Raw genomic sequence first — 14690 nt, forward strand, 5'->3', positions numbered from 1 at the left:
AACAGCTGATTTATTAGGCTTAGAATTGAATATGGTGATTCTTTTATTTTGGTTTCCATTGTGTGCTCTAGAATGTCTTCTATGAAATGGGTCTTAAAAGCCAGGAAGACCAGAGCTGCACAGGTGAAGGTGTCTGACGGCAGGCACACACAGTGACCAAGAATCCGTGAGGGGATGGAATGTGTTGGACCTGCAGGGAGAAATGCAGACACAAAGGTTGACAGCAGCAGCGGAGGCTGGAAGACCACGGGAACAGGGGTGACTTGGAGGGGAAGGAAAGGAATGCCCCAGAGCACGGGCTTAGATGCTAGGCTCTGGATTCAAGCCCCAGCCAAGTCCTTACCAGGATTCCTTATGGCCAGACGAAAGAGGGTGAGGAGGGTCTGGCAGAAAATGCTGCCATCCACTGTGAGCCTGTGAAGACATGCCCTCTCCTCCTGGAAGGAGGGAGGGGTGGAGGGAAACTGTGGAGCCTGTCTGCCACTTGTCCCCTCACCTTCTCACCTTCCACCTCCTGCACCATGGGGCCCCTCCCGCAGGCATAGGGAGGGACAGCTGAGGAGCCTTTGCTGGCCCTTCCCATGCCTCTGGATGAGAGAGAGCTCACCCTCCACCTCGTGACATCTATGAACATGGCGATTCTAGATAGCTCCTGCTCTGGCCTTCCTGGAAGCAGATGCTGTGTCTGATCCCAGCAGTCTTGGCAACATTACCATGGGCCACGCGGACTTTCCGCTATAGCCTCGCAAGGTGGACTTTGGTGTTACTGATGCACAAGAACAGAAGTTAAAATAAACAGCTCTGCCTGGGCCATGAAGAGGGCATGGCAATCCACTCCAGTGTTCTTGCCTGGAGACTCCCATAGACAGAGGAGCCTGGCGGTCTATAGTCCATGGGGTCGCAAAGAGTCAGACAAGACTGAGCGACTAAGCACAGCACAGCCTGGGCCATAAACACATGAGGAGGAGCGGCTGGGGATGAAGTGCTGTGTTTGATTCTGAAATGCATGCTCTTTGCCCTGCTGCACACAACCTGTAGATCAGGGCTTTGTACACAGTTGTCGTTTAGTCAATAAGTCGTCTCCAACTCTTTGCAACCCCATGGACTGTAGCCCGCCAGGCTCCTCCATCCATGGAATTTCCCAGACAAGAATTCCCCAGGCAGGTTGCCATTTCCTTCTCCAGGGCATCTTCCTGATCCAGGGATCGAACCTGAGTCTCTTGCATTGGCAGTGGGTTCTTTGCCATTGAACTACCTGGGAAACTCATTGTAGACAGTAGGTGCTTCCAAAATGGTCATGTAAGAGTTCTGCACTCCCAAGTCCGACTTGTTCTCTGATGGGGGACAGTTTCCCCACACCAAATAATTATCTGACATCAACCGAATGTCCTATAATTTAACTCAGTTCTGACACTGTCTACCTGGAGAGAAATCAGATTTCACAAGTTAAGGGCTCATCCTGACAAGACTGCCCCCCATCCCTCAGCCCCACTTCAGATGCCAGTGGCAAGTTAGGTGGCCACCTGTGCTTCTGGCCAACAGGTTATAAACTGGAGATTCCCATGACCTGCTCCTTGTGTTTGATTCACTGACTAGAGTGACTCACAGAACTCAGAGAAACATGTGACTTATTTTAAGATCATCTGTTTATTATAAAAGGATTTAAGTCAGGCACAGACCATGGAAGAGATGCATAGGGCAATGTGTGGGGTAAGGGCTTCCCTGGTGGCTCCAATGATAAAGAACCATGTGAGAGACCCAGGTTGGATCCCTGGGTAGGGAAGATCTCCTGAGGGAGGGAATGGCAACCCATTCCAGTATTCTTGCCTGGAGAATTCCATGGACAGAGGAGCCTCGTAAGCTACTGACCATTGGATCGCAAAGAGGCAGACTCAACTGAGTGAATAACACATATATACATACATGTACAGGGTAAGGCTGTGGAGCTTCCATGGGCCTCCAGGAACTACTCTCTCCACATCTCCATGTTTTCCAACCCTGAAGCTCTTTCAACCCAGTGCTCTTGCGTTTTTATGGAATCTTCACTACATAGACATGAGTGATTAAATCAGTGGCCATTGGTGATGGAGCTCAAGCTCCAGGCCCTCTGCCCTCCCCAGAAGTCGGGGAATTGGGACCCGTAGTTCCCACCCTCTAATCACTTGATTTCTTCTCCTGGCAACAGCTCCCATCCGGAGGCGCTTCCCAACAGGCACCTTGCTGACATCACAAAAGACACCCTGATTGTGCTCCCCACTAAGGAAGTTCCAAGGGTTTTATGAACTCCATACCAGAAACTGGGATATGACCACATACATATTTCTCATTATAAATCACAATCTCACAGCATAGTCGGTGCTTTGCAGGGGTTTGATAAAATTAAGCATCCTCTTAAGGTTTAGCATCATTTCAGTGCCCAAACAGGGGTCTATGGAAGGATGGATTTAGACCTTAAAAATACCACCCCGGGTGTGAAACAAGGAAGATTTTGTTCACAAAGCTGACTGGACTTTTAGTTGAGGTTTATGAATTTTTAATTATGCCTTTGTTTTTCTTAACCCTGTAATGTCATGCCAAGGGCTTCCCAGTGGCTCAGTGGTAAAGAATCCGCCTGCCAGGGCAGGAGACATGGGTTGTCTCTAGTCAGGGAAGATCCCACATCCCACAGAGCAACTAAGCCTGTGAGCTGCAGCTACTGAAGCCCGTGCACCCTAGACCCCGTGCTCTGCCACAAGGGAAGCCGCCGCAGTGGGAAGCCCGCGTACCCTAGACCCCATGCTCTGCCTCAAGGGAAGCCACTGCAGTGGGAAGCCCGTGCACCACAGCCAGAGAGGAGCCTCCGCTCGCCACAACCAGAGAACAGCCTGCAAAGCAAAGAGGACCCGGCACAGCCAAACATAAATAAATAAAAAAAATTATATTTAAAAAAGCCATTAGTGGGCAGACAAGACACGCAAGAAGAAATGCCTGGTAACATACCAAGAAACTTCAATAGATGTTTCCAGAGACAGATTCACCATGAAACTAATGAAATTTAAGCTGTAACTCCGGTTCTTATTTTTTTAATCATATTTGTCTTCTTTTCCCTAAACTTTTACTTCTTTTCTTCCACAAATGACCCTATTTTATTCCTTTATTAAATACTGTGATATCTATCTCAACAACAATGAGATGGAGTCCCTTACTTTGAGGTTTTAAATATTTTTTTCTGCACTGCATTAGACACGTCAGACATCTTCAGGTGGTACCAACTGAGTTCCATTGCCCTGGGCTCTTACTTTAAATCAAAAGTTGGGAAACTTTTTCTTTAAAAGTCAAATAGTAAATATTTTAGGCCTTTGGGCCAGATAGACTCAGCTGCAGTTACTCAGCTCTCCTATTGCCTCACAAAAACAGCCACGGACCATATATAAACAAAGGAGTGTGGCTATGGTATAAAAATTTATTTATAAAAATGGCAGCTGCCTAGATTTGGCCTGAGGGACACAGTTTGCACACATCTGTGGATCCAGAGGTTGATCAGTTCAGTTTAGTTGCTCAGTTGTGTCCGACTCTTTGCGACCCTATGGACTGCAGCACACCAGGCCTCCCTGTCCATCACCGACTCCCGGAGCTTACTCAAACTCATGTCCATTGAGTTGGTGATGCCATCCAACCATCTCATCCTCTGTCATCCCTTCTCCCACCTTCAATCTTTCCCAGCATCAGGGTCTTTTCCAATGAGTTGGAAACTTATCCAGAGTTTCATAGGGACAGAATATAGATAGATCAAGATATAGATATCGATTTCTGTGATTTTTTGTGATTATGATATTCTTGCTTAATTTCAAGGACAAGGAAGGTTTTTAAACACAAAATTATTTTTTCTATATTCCAGTAAAGCCACTTTTTTGACCCTATGAACAGAAGACTATAGGGAAAGAGGTGAAAAGCTTGCATCTGAATGCCTGCTATTTGCCTGGATTCATAGCAGTTTATGTATATGGTTCTCTTTTTATTTACATGACCATCCCATAAGGTAGGTTTAGAGGGTCCCTAATTCCACAATTAATAGTAATCAGTGAATATCTACTTAAAGGGTATCTGCTGAAAATGGGTACTAAACTTCATACTAAACAGTGAAGAAAATTTCCCATTAGTATGTGATCACAAAAATATAATTAAAATACAAAAATGTGTTTATTGTATCTCAGGTCACAAAATTTAAATTATAATTGCAACTATGCTCTAATTTTTACAATGCACAAAGACTCAGTTGAGTGTTAATTTGAGGTTATATTTTCTTTGCCAAAACTTGATGATAATACAACATGACTTCACATTTTATTCTCTCAACATTTGGGGGGAAGGATTGTATGGTGTTTTTCACCCTTTGAAATATCATTTGATCTGTCTTTAATTGTTCTAGTAAGCTTGTCGCTTGTTAACGGTTTTGCTGTATTTAGAACAGCTCTTCATCATCATATCCATCAACTTCACAAAATCCTGCATCCTTTGTAAGCTCTGCCTTTTCTTTTTGCAAATGGTCCATACTCTACTGTTGGATGATGTCCCTGATGGAGAGACAGAGGCTGAACTGCAAGGCCATGATGTGCAGGATACAGGCTTCTGTTAGACCGTCAAGGATGTTTGCACGGAGACTTCCTTAGAGAGGTGGTTTTTAGTTATGAGAGTTTTTGCTGCCCTGTGCAATCTCTGAGCTACAAAGACTGGGATAAGGAATAAGATAAAGAAAATCCCTTGATTTGTCACTTGCGTGTTCTAAATGAGAAACTGAGGTTCAAAAAAGTAAACCTGCCCTGGGTCATCTGATTTCTAGGTGGTGAGCCAAGATTCAGATCCTTTGGAGCCTGACTACAAGCATTCCCGTTTAATGGCAGACAGATGGGAACTGAAAGGAGAAGAGTCCATGCTTTCTTCCCTCAATCTAGGACCTTGGCGAGCTACCTGGCTCTTGAAATATGCCTACGGGGAGCAGGGGCCATCAGGGGTCTTGGGGAACTGCCTAGAGATGGAACCAAGCTTTTCTCCCCAAAACTGGAGACCAGAGGAGAGGGAAGCTGAACTCTCAGTGCACCCCCCAACCCCACCCCACCCCCAGCTCTCCAGCTGGCCCTGCCCTGGCCCCGTTCCCTGCAGAACCTCACTCCAAGCCCCATGGTCATTCTCAAAACAGCGTCGGTCCTAGCATCTCTGCCCCCTCCTCCTGTGGTGACCCCACTGCCTGAGCCTGAAGGCTGTGGTCCTCATCTGTAAAACGGGGCAGGGATATAGCGGTGACAGTGTCCCCTCCTGGCACTGCTGCTCTCCAGAGTACAGGAGAAAATGACACGCCAAAAAAAATCACCAGGTAAATCCTAGAGTTTTCACTCTCTTGGGTTCCCCTTGAATGAAGTCCTTGAGGAGATATTTGTCATGATTTCCGGTAGGTCCGGCTTTGTTCCTACGAAGGGAGGCCAGGCTCGGGTGGGAAGAGGCAGGTAGGAGATGGTGTCTGGTTTGAGGGCATGTCAAGACCCTTGACCTCAACTGGTTTTATTTGGAAAGACGGTCGGGACCCTGCAGACAGAAGGGCAGCTGTTGACTCTCCCCAAGCCTCCAGCAAGAGAGAAGAGAGAGAGAAAAGTGGCGTAAAGGATGTTGTTGTTGTTCAGTCGCTCAATTGTGTCGAGCTCTTTGCAACCCCATGGACTGCAGCACGTCAGGCCTCCCTGTCCTTCGCTATCTCTCAGAGTTTGCTCAAACTCAAGTCCATTGAGTTGGTGATGCCATCCAGCCATCTCATCCTCTGTCGTCCCCTTCTCCTCCCACCTTCAATCTCTCCCACCATCAGGGTCTTTTTCAATGAGTCAGTTCTTCGCATCAGGTAGCCAAAGTATAGGAGTTTCAGCTTCAACATCAGTCCTTCTAATGAATATTCAGGACTGATTTCCTTTAGGATTGATTGATTTGACTGGTTTGATTGCTGTCCAAGGGACTCTAAAGAATCTTCAGCACCACAGTTTGAAAGCATCAGTTCTTCAGCAGTCAGCCTTCTTTATGGTCCAACTCTCATATCTGTACATGACTACTGGAAAAATCATAGCTTTGACTATGCGGACCTTTGTCAGCAAACTGATGTCTCTGATACAGAGAAGAAACTCACATGATGGAGGAAGTAAAAGAATAATTGGCCTCCTGAGATGGCTGAAAGGGAGGTTGGTGTGCTGAGCCACTGGCATTAGAATAAACAGATAAAATGATCCTAGGATTTTTTCTTCAGATGATCCTTAACTGCAGCCCCTCCCCCAATTGCATGCACAACCTCTACATATATTTATATGATGGTTCTGACTGTTTCACATTGTGTTATGATTTGTCTGTGTTACTCACAGTTACATAGGGATATGTACCCTGTGTGGAGTATATGTTAAGAATACTTGTTGAATGAATAAATTAATTTTGAAATACTTAAAAAAAAATCGGTGAGGCATGGAGAGAGAGAGAGAGACAAAACAGAAAGAGAAGGGAAGAACCCGTCTAGCCACTGCTCTCTGTCTTCCATCCGTGAGACTGATAATTCCACCCATGAGTCTGGAATCCAGTTCATATCTTCAGCATAAAGTGCAATGTGCAGGAGACCAAAGAGTGCGTCCCCTTCTCAGGTAAAGGAGGGCTTCCTTGGTGCTTTCCGCTTTATAAATTAATGATTGTTTTCAAATCTCAGCAAGTAAATTCCCCAGGTTGCCGGTACTTTTCAATCCCTGGAGATGCAAGAAAATACCAACTTCCGACGAGTGTTTGCTGCCCCCTGCTGGCTAAAGCCTGGTTCTCCACGCCCCCCTGCGAATGGGAACCAGGCTGAAACTGCGTATATTGGTGACCGGTTAAGGTCGAGTTGTCCCCTCACCTGGCTCTGAAATCACAATTAGAGCTTAAAGGGACTTAAGTACCTAGCTCCGACCTCTCCTCTAAACTTTAGACTTGAATTTCGATCAGCTTACTGGATATTCCCACTTGGACCTCAAACAGTAGGTCCACAGCATGATTTATCTTTGCTGGCTTGTTGGCTTCTGTATACATACTCCTGAAGCCTTTGAAAACCACGTTGTCCACCCTCTCACCTCCCCGCATTGAGTCTCCTCTAGCTTGGCCTCCCTGTCTCATTGGTGGAGATGCAAGGCCACAAACTTCATTTTAGCCAGGCTTGCTCTTAACAACCCCTCAGCATGCCGTATCTTCTCCTCTTTGTCATTCTCAGCCCTCGAGACCTACCCAATCTCCAACTTCTGGCTGCTTTCTATTGCTGGGAAGTTTAGCAGTCTCATGCCTTGAGGGTTGCAACTTCCACCTCAACTGGATTTGTAAGATATTTCACTAGACAGGCAGTGCCTGCCTTGGGACGAGTTCTCATGCTGGGTGTTAAGATGGTGCGCTGTATTTATGACACGGGGCAAGCAGTGATTACAATATGATAACGGGCTGTGATCAGTGCTGGAATAGAAATGCCTCTGGGTGTTCTGTGATCCCAAGGGAGGGGTCACATGAGGAATTGTGCAGGCAGTAGCTGGGAGGCTCTAGGTGTGCCCGGTACTGTCAAGGTGTTGAAAGTTAAATTGCTTAGTCGTGTCAACTCTTTGCAACCCCAGCAGGCTCCTCCGTCCATGGGATTCTCCAGGCAAGAATACTGGAGTGGGTTGCCATTTCCTTCTCCAGGGAATCTTCCTGACCCAGGGATTGAACCCAGGTCTCCCGCATTAGAGGCAGACGCTTTAACCTCTGAGCCACCAGGGAAGCCCTGGTGTTAGCAGGGAAGTCAAGGTGCTAGCAGGAGGTAAAGGGGCACGTGGGGGGAGTGGGCAGGGAAGAGGAGCATTGAGAAGAGGGCTTGAGGAAGCACAATGATTCTGGGGGTGGGGAAGCAAGAGGGGCTGGGGAAGGTCGAATCATAAAAGGCTCGCACCCCTTACTGAAGAAGATTGAGTGGGGTTTAGTATCCTTGAACTCTCTGCACATGTACATGTTGTTCACATTGCCTAGGGGTCCGTGCTGCCGGTCAACACACACAAAATGGAGAATGTCCTGGATAAACTGGGACATATGATCCACGCTAGCTAAGACTCAGAGAGCCTTCCAACCCACTGACCACAGCCTCTGGGGTGCTTCCTGCGTTGTTTTCCCAAAGCCTGTGGACACTCAGATGATAACTTCAGCCAGACTCTCATGGGGTCATTTGTCCTGTTTCCCCCACTGGGCTAGGAAGTCCTTGAAAATGAGGGCTACGTTTTTTATTCATGTGTGTATAAAATGCTCCTGCAGTGCAGAAGTTGCAGAAGACGCAGGTTCGATCCCTGGGTCCGGAAGATCTCTGTAGTCTTTTTACTGACGACACAGTTATCCTGCTAGTGATGATTCCTTCTGATGAATTTCTTTATCGGTATAACGGGAATGATCATATCTACCTTGGGAGAAGGTTGCGAGGATAAATGAGCTGATAGGTGTAAGGTGGCAGATGGTAAGTGCTCACTAAAGAGTGGTGTTGGGTGTTGAGATTGTTACCATCATTGTCGTCATCATCATCGCCAGAGACTTGAATGAAGAGGAAGCAGGTTCCACACATGTCATGAATTTAAAATGACCAAACGGGAGGGAGCTGAAAATCTCATTTGGGTTCCTAGACAGGGTTGGAGACAGTCAGATCTGCAGGTCAGCAGGACTGTTGATCAGAAAATGCAATCGAGATCATCAAGGGGTGGGACCAGCACTCCGGGCCAAGCCAGCTCCAGGAGCAGACATCTCCAAACCTCCTTGTATCATGGTCCTCACCATCATACCATGAGTTGGTTTTCTGTTTGTCAGGACCGTCAGCTCAGGAGGACAGATGCAGCTTGTTCATCATTGAATTCCAGCTCTGCCTCCCCCACTGCCTACCATATACATATTCAACGGATGGATGGATGAATGAATGCACGAGTTGGGTACCCACTTACATAAACAAACCGAAAAGGCATGGATGGGGGCCTAGCAGGACAGAGCGCCGGCTTACACGGAGCAGGAGAACTTGGAGTCTATGGCACCAAGACTCCCGCAGGCATTAGTTTCCCTCTTAGACACCAGGGTTTCCCCCGTGGTTCAGATGGTGAAGAATCTGCCTGCAGTGCTGGAGACCTATGTTCAATCCCTAGGTTAGAAAGATCCCCTGGAGAAGGGAATCTTACCCACTCCAGTATTCATGTCTGGAGAATTCCATGGACAGAGGAACCTGGTGGTCTATAGTTCATGGAGTTACAAAAAGCAGGGTCACGATGGAGCACCTAACACTTTCACTTAGACACCCAGAGAACCTGATGCTGACCATTGAACCAGAGTCCCCACCAAGAGGGACGGAGAACCTCTTTTCTTTGCTGAAATGATGAAGCGCACGCGCGCGCGCGCACACACACACACACACACACACACACTGTCTCTCCACCACCCTCACTCTCTCACACACAGGGAGTTTATAAATACAATCATCTCAGAGGATTGTTTGCAGTTAGCTTCTGCCTGAGGCAGGGGCATGAACCAGATGAGCTCTCAGTGACTTTTCAGCGAGCAGCTCTGCATCACGGTGGCTTGGATTCTTTCTAGCATGAAACACACTTGATAATTTTAGAAACGATTCTGAAGATCCCCCAGTTGAAAGAGATTATTTCCTTTAGTAACTACTGACTGTAAAAAAAAATAATAATAATAATAATCTGAAGATAATGGTAACAGAGACTTTCATTGAATTTATCAATCTTCAGATGAATTTGTTTTTATTCTAAGAATATTTTCATATGTTTGAAGGTCATAGTCCTGTGTGTGCAGGACCCATTATTAACGTAGTCACATTCCAGTTGATCGACCAAAGCTTGCGGTAACTTTGGTTTGTCAGGCAATCTGTAGTCCTCTAGGGCTGGAACCAGATGCTGTAACTCAAATTTTCACTGTTTCCACTAACTTGCTGGTAAAGTTATGCATGTTGCTCTCTCAAACCTGGTTTCCATAACTGTAGCATCAATTCCTAACTGCCTCACAGCTGTGTCACGAGGTTAAATGGGATAATGTAACAAGTCCACTCCTATGTCCGATGGATGCTGTAGCTTCATCCTGGCTATTACCCTTCTGCCTAGCCTCGGCACAGTCCAGAACAAGGCACTTCCTTAGTTTCTTTTTCCTTCCCTTCTAGGTTCCTGATTGTCCTGGGGTGCTTGATTCTGGCTGTCCTGACCACCTTCAGGGAGTACGAGACTGTTTCGGGGGACTGGCTCCTGCTGCTGGTGAGATGTGCACCCAGCGTGGTGCTGTGCTTCTGGGGCAGACGCTCCGGTGGGGCCTTCAGCGGTGAGGACAAGGAGGCCCTTGGGTGCAGTTTCCCCACAACTGCCTTTGGTTTCCTGGAGTCTCTGGCCAAGTCCAGAAGTAAGAAAAAGCAATGACAAGGTTGATGAAGCCTTCCCAGTGCACAGGTGGAGCAGGGAGCGAATGGCCATGTGTTATTCCAGATTAGAGAACAGGGGGCACGAATAAAGTCAAAGCAGAAACCAAGACCCAATGGCTAAACGATAACACCTTCTGATATGTAACGCAAAGGCGTGTTCGGTTCCAAACCCTGCCTCTGCTTTTCCTCCTTAAACCCTGAGGACCTCTTCCTTCAAGGCCAAGTACCAAATCCCATTTCTACATGAAAACTCCAAGGCCTTCCTTCTGGGCCCCTGCCCGTTTTCACCGTCCAGTCTGTATCCCGCATGTGGTGGACAGCGTATAGGCAGCAGTCTTGGGCAGATTACCTAACACCTTTGACTCAATTTCCTCCCATCCTTACCCACGGTATGTAAAAATGTAAGGCAAGGAGCACAGATCAATGGGCTGAGTGCAGCATCCATGCCCAGCCGGGAGGTGGCTTCCAGGAAGAGCTGGTTCCTGCTATGACCCCGAACAGCACTGGCCAGCTGGCCCTTTGAATGACCATGCCTTGGATAGGATCAGCCCACCTGTTTAGGGTGAGGCCCTGCCCTCTGCACAAGGGAAGGATGCCAACCACCCCTCCGCCCCCAATTAGGGGGATCTTGCTATTTCATAAACGCTAATCTGGTGAGCTAAGCGTGATGCCCGTGGTATCTGAAACATCAGGTTCCTTTTCAGGGCAGGTCTGGAGCTGAGACCCGAGCAGGTGATTCCTGGGAAGCCACCCAGTTCCAGGAACTAAGTTTCAAGGATTGTTGCAACTCCCCAAGAGCCCCAGGGAAGTCACCAAACAGAAGGAGCAAAGTGTCTCTGTCTGATCAGCAAGGGAGGCCTGGGAGGGAGGGAGCGGTCTCTGTGTCCCAGGGGGGTACAGTAGCACAGTAACACCCTGATGGGCGTGAGCTCTGAGCCTGATGATCTGCCTGGAATTCCTTCTTGGCCACTTTTGGCCTTGAAACATTTATTCAGCCACTCCTTCCCTGGCCTTGGTTTCTCAAAATATAAGCTGAGGGTAATATTATAAAATACCTCTGTGATTCCTGACCCCGGAGCTGCGCTCAATAACCACTGGCCACACTTAGCAATACCAGGGGCCAGACAACTCGTGGACAATTCCATCAATTCCTCTCCTTTCAACTCAACTGAACTTCTTAGGGGCTTTTTAGTATATTAAAGGAATTTGTAAGAAACGATCCATTAGGGGAAAAAAAGCATAGAAAAAAAGGCTTAATGTTCAGGACAGCCAGCTAGTGAAGACAGGAGCTGCCCCGCACTGAATGGGGGTGATCAGCCTGTCCTAACCCCTCCGTCCACCAAACCGGCAACCACAGAAATCCAACTCTTCAGAACTTCAGAACAGAAATCGCTGGTTCCGGACAACTGGGTCCGAGCTAATCAGCGTCTCTCCATATGTTCTTCCATGCAGGAAACATTTGCTATTTTCATCTTCGGAGCCGAGTTTGCTTTGAGGATCTGGGCTGCCGGCTGTTGCTGCCGATACAAAGGCTGGCGGGGACGACTGAAGTTTGCCAGGAAGCCCTTGTGCATGTTGGGTGAGCCCTGACCCCGGGCCCAGGGGCTCCTCGGCCCCCTCTTTGGGTGCATTGCTTCTCGGAAGCAATTTTAAGCAGACACAATTCGTCTGGGAAACCCTACACATGGTGGGGGCCGGCCTTGCCTCTCACGCTCCCTTCAACCCTCCAGCAGGTACTGAGTACCTGCCCCTGTGGCTTCTTTTTAGAATGAGTCCGCAGGGCAGGGATTCTTCATGGGAGTTGGGATCGGGGGGTACTCTCGGCATTTGGAATGCAAAGGTGCAGCCATTGTAGGACTCTGAACATCCCCAGTCCCTGTGAAGCCACAGTTGCCAATTGCCTTCCAGTTGGCTGCAGTGGAGTTAGAAGGTGTGGCACATCCATCGCTGGTTGGGAGTTACTTCTGTAGGATCACATGATGTCCATTTTACAGAGGTGGAAACTGAGGCTTACGGTTCTGAGGCATTCTCCAGTCACACAGGGAGTAAGCAGCAGATTCCATCCTAACACCCAGGTCTGCAAGAATCTACCACTTTGCCCTCCCAAGGGAGGGCAACACCACATTGCTGTGTCCTGACCCAAAAGTTGCTCTGGGGATGTGTCACGGATACCCCTCCATCCGGATATAGGCATTTTCATAGCAGAGATGGTGGAAGCTCTCACACACCCCTATTGGTGCAGAATAGAACCCACCTCCACCCCTAGCCCACCTAGGGGGAACCCCTAGGTTCACATCTGAAGATCCTACCAAAATCATAGAGAGACAGGATGAAATCTGCCTGCAGTGATGCTTAGGAATCTTGGAGCTTTGAATTCCTAGAAGTAGTTAAAGTTAGAGGATCATAGAATATCAGGGCTGGAAGGAACCTTCAGGAGCATTTGGCTGAACATGCCTTCCTGTCTGCTGCTCCAGCTCCTTTCACAGCAGCCTTTATGTGGTTCCCCCAGATTTTACCTGCATACCTCCAGTCACAGGGCACTCACCACCTCTCAAGGTTATTCATTCCATCTTAACTCCTCGGACTCTCTTCAGATGTTTGAGCTCAGGCATTCTGTCCCTGCTCTCCACTCCAGCAATCTCCTGTCCTCAGGAAAAATGTGCTTCATGGCTTCAACTCCGTCTTACATCCCATCTTGTTAGCATCACAGACCCTCCCCTCTGAGCTGCTGCTTCTTCTTCCCTGCCCTTTTGAAAACTGACCCCCAGGACAGAATACAGCCCTGTTTGGTATGAATGGCCAGCCCAGGGAGGAAGAGCTAGACCCTTGCTCTGTCCTCGCTGCCAGTTTCCCTCCGTATCACCTGGGACTAAGTTGCCAGGTTTGCAGGTTGCCTCACACCGAGGACAGTACCACCCTCACCATTAGCTGAAGCCCTTTTTCTTCTTCCCATCTGCTGCTGAGGCTGGAAAGCTGAGGTTTTTGTCTAGTGCTCAGAATTTCGAATGTAGGTAGGGTGTGTGTGTGTGTGTGTGTGTGTGTATGCATGCACACACGTGCAGTTTTGGAGAACTTTTCAGTTACTTAATTTTTTCCACATTTTTTTCTCTCTTCCTCTGTCCTCCTTCCCTGTCTACCTGTGTCTTAGTCTGTTCAAGCTGCTTTAACAGAATACCACACAGAGTAGCTTATAAATAACGGAAATTTATTCCTTACAGTTCTGGAGGCTGAAAGTCTGAGGCTGGGGTGCCAGCGGGGTCAGCTTCTGGTGAGAGTTCTCTTCCTGGTTCATAGACATTGTCTTCTTGCTGTGCCCTCACAAGGAGGAAGGGGCTCTCCAGAGTCTCTTTCTTCCTTAAGGGCACTTATCCCATTCATGAGGGCTCCACCTCCATGACCTAATCACCTCCCAGAGGCCCCCCCCCCGCCCCTCCCCGCCAGCACCATCACACCAAGAGACAGGATTCAATATATGAATTTGAAAGGAAACAAACATTCCGTCTTTCAAAACCCCCAACTTTCCTTTGCCTTCCTCTTTCCTTCCCTATCCTTCACATCTTAATTCATTATTGACCAGGGGATTTTTGGAGAAACTAATGGCGTTTTTATTCTGGCCAGCCAAAATTAATTGTTATTTCACCAACACTTTGTGCATCGTTATACTCAACAGTTACACTTGACACACCTGTGAAGTCTTCCAGTGTTTGTGAAATGTTGTCTTCAGTCTACTCTTGAGTGGAAGCAAAGGCGCATTCTCCAGCACTGTGAGTTTCATTTTCACTTTCTGTATCAGAATCAATCACTGAGGTTTTCTTGTCTTTTGTTGGTCTGCTGTTCACGTCACCTGAATCAGAGCTACATTCTGAAGAACTATCATCTTCTGAGACACTGGTATATATGTCACTCTGATAGTCAGAGAAAGTATCTGCATAAAATTCACCAAAAAATTCTTCTTCACCCAAAATTTCATGATGCATCATTTTTAAAAACTTTATGGTAATAAATTTGCATTTGTAATATACACAGGGTTGGAACAAAAACCTAATGGAGCAAAATGTGAATGATAATGACAATATAAGTTGTATAATGAAAGCTTGATCAATTTTAAGCTCTAACAACTTTACACAGTGATGTTAATTGTTTCACTCTTTAAGAGCATATTGATAACATCTCCAATCAATAATGTTCAGATCACAAAAGATGTGTTAATACGTCTCTGGTCAATAATGTGTTAAGCTGACTTCTT

General features: G+C 47.3%; 1 protein-coding gene and 1 long non-coding RNA gene across 2 annotated transcripts in view; one reads left to right on the forward strand and one right to left on the reverse strand.

The window, feature by feature from the left end:
* The window catches only part of KCNQ3 (potassium voltage-gated channel subfamily Q member 3), a 300058-nt gene that overhangs the window by 236740 nt on the left and 48628 nt on the right, over positions 1-14690 (forward strand). The window contains exons 2-3 of the mRNA XM_061438572.1: positions 10193-10283; positions 11897-12023. Of these exons, the coding sequence (XP_061294556.1) occupies positions 10193-10283; positions 11897-12023 (218 nt within the window). The remainder of the gene's footprint in view (positions 1-10192; positions 10284-11896; positions 12024-14690) is intronic.
* On the reverse strand, positions 20-2196 carry LOC133260201 (uncharacterized). The gene is made up of 3 exons (XR_009740683.1): positions 1924-2196; positions 344-437; positions 20-190 (listed from the first exon to the last, which is right to left on the reverse strand). It is a non-coding gene; the product is annotated as an uncharacterized LOC133260201 (long non-coding RNA).

This window comes from Bos javanicus, chromosome 14 (assembly GCF_032452875.1).
Source record: "Bos javanicus breed banteng chromosome 14, ARS-OSU_banteng_1.0, whole genome shotgun sequence".
NCBI lineage: Eukaryota > Metazoa > Chordata > Mammalia > Artiodactyla > Bovidae > Bos > Bos javanicus.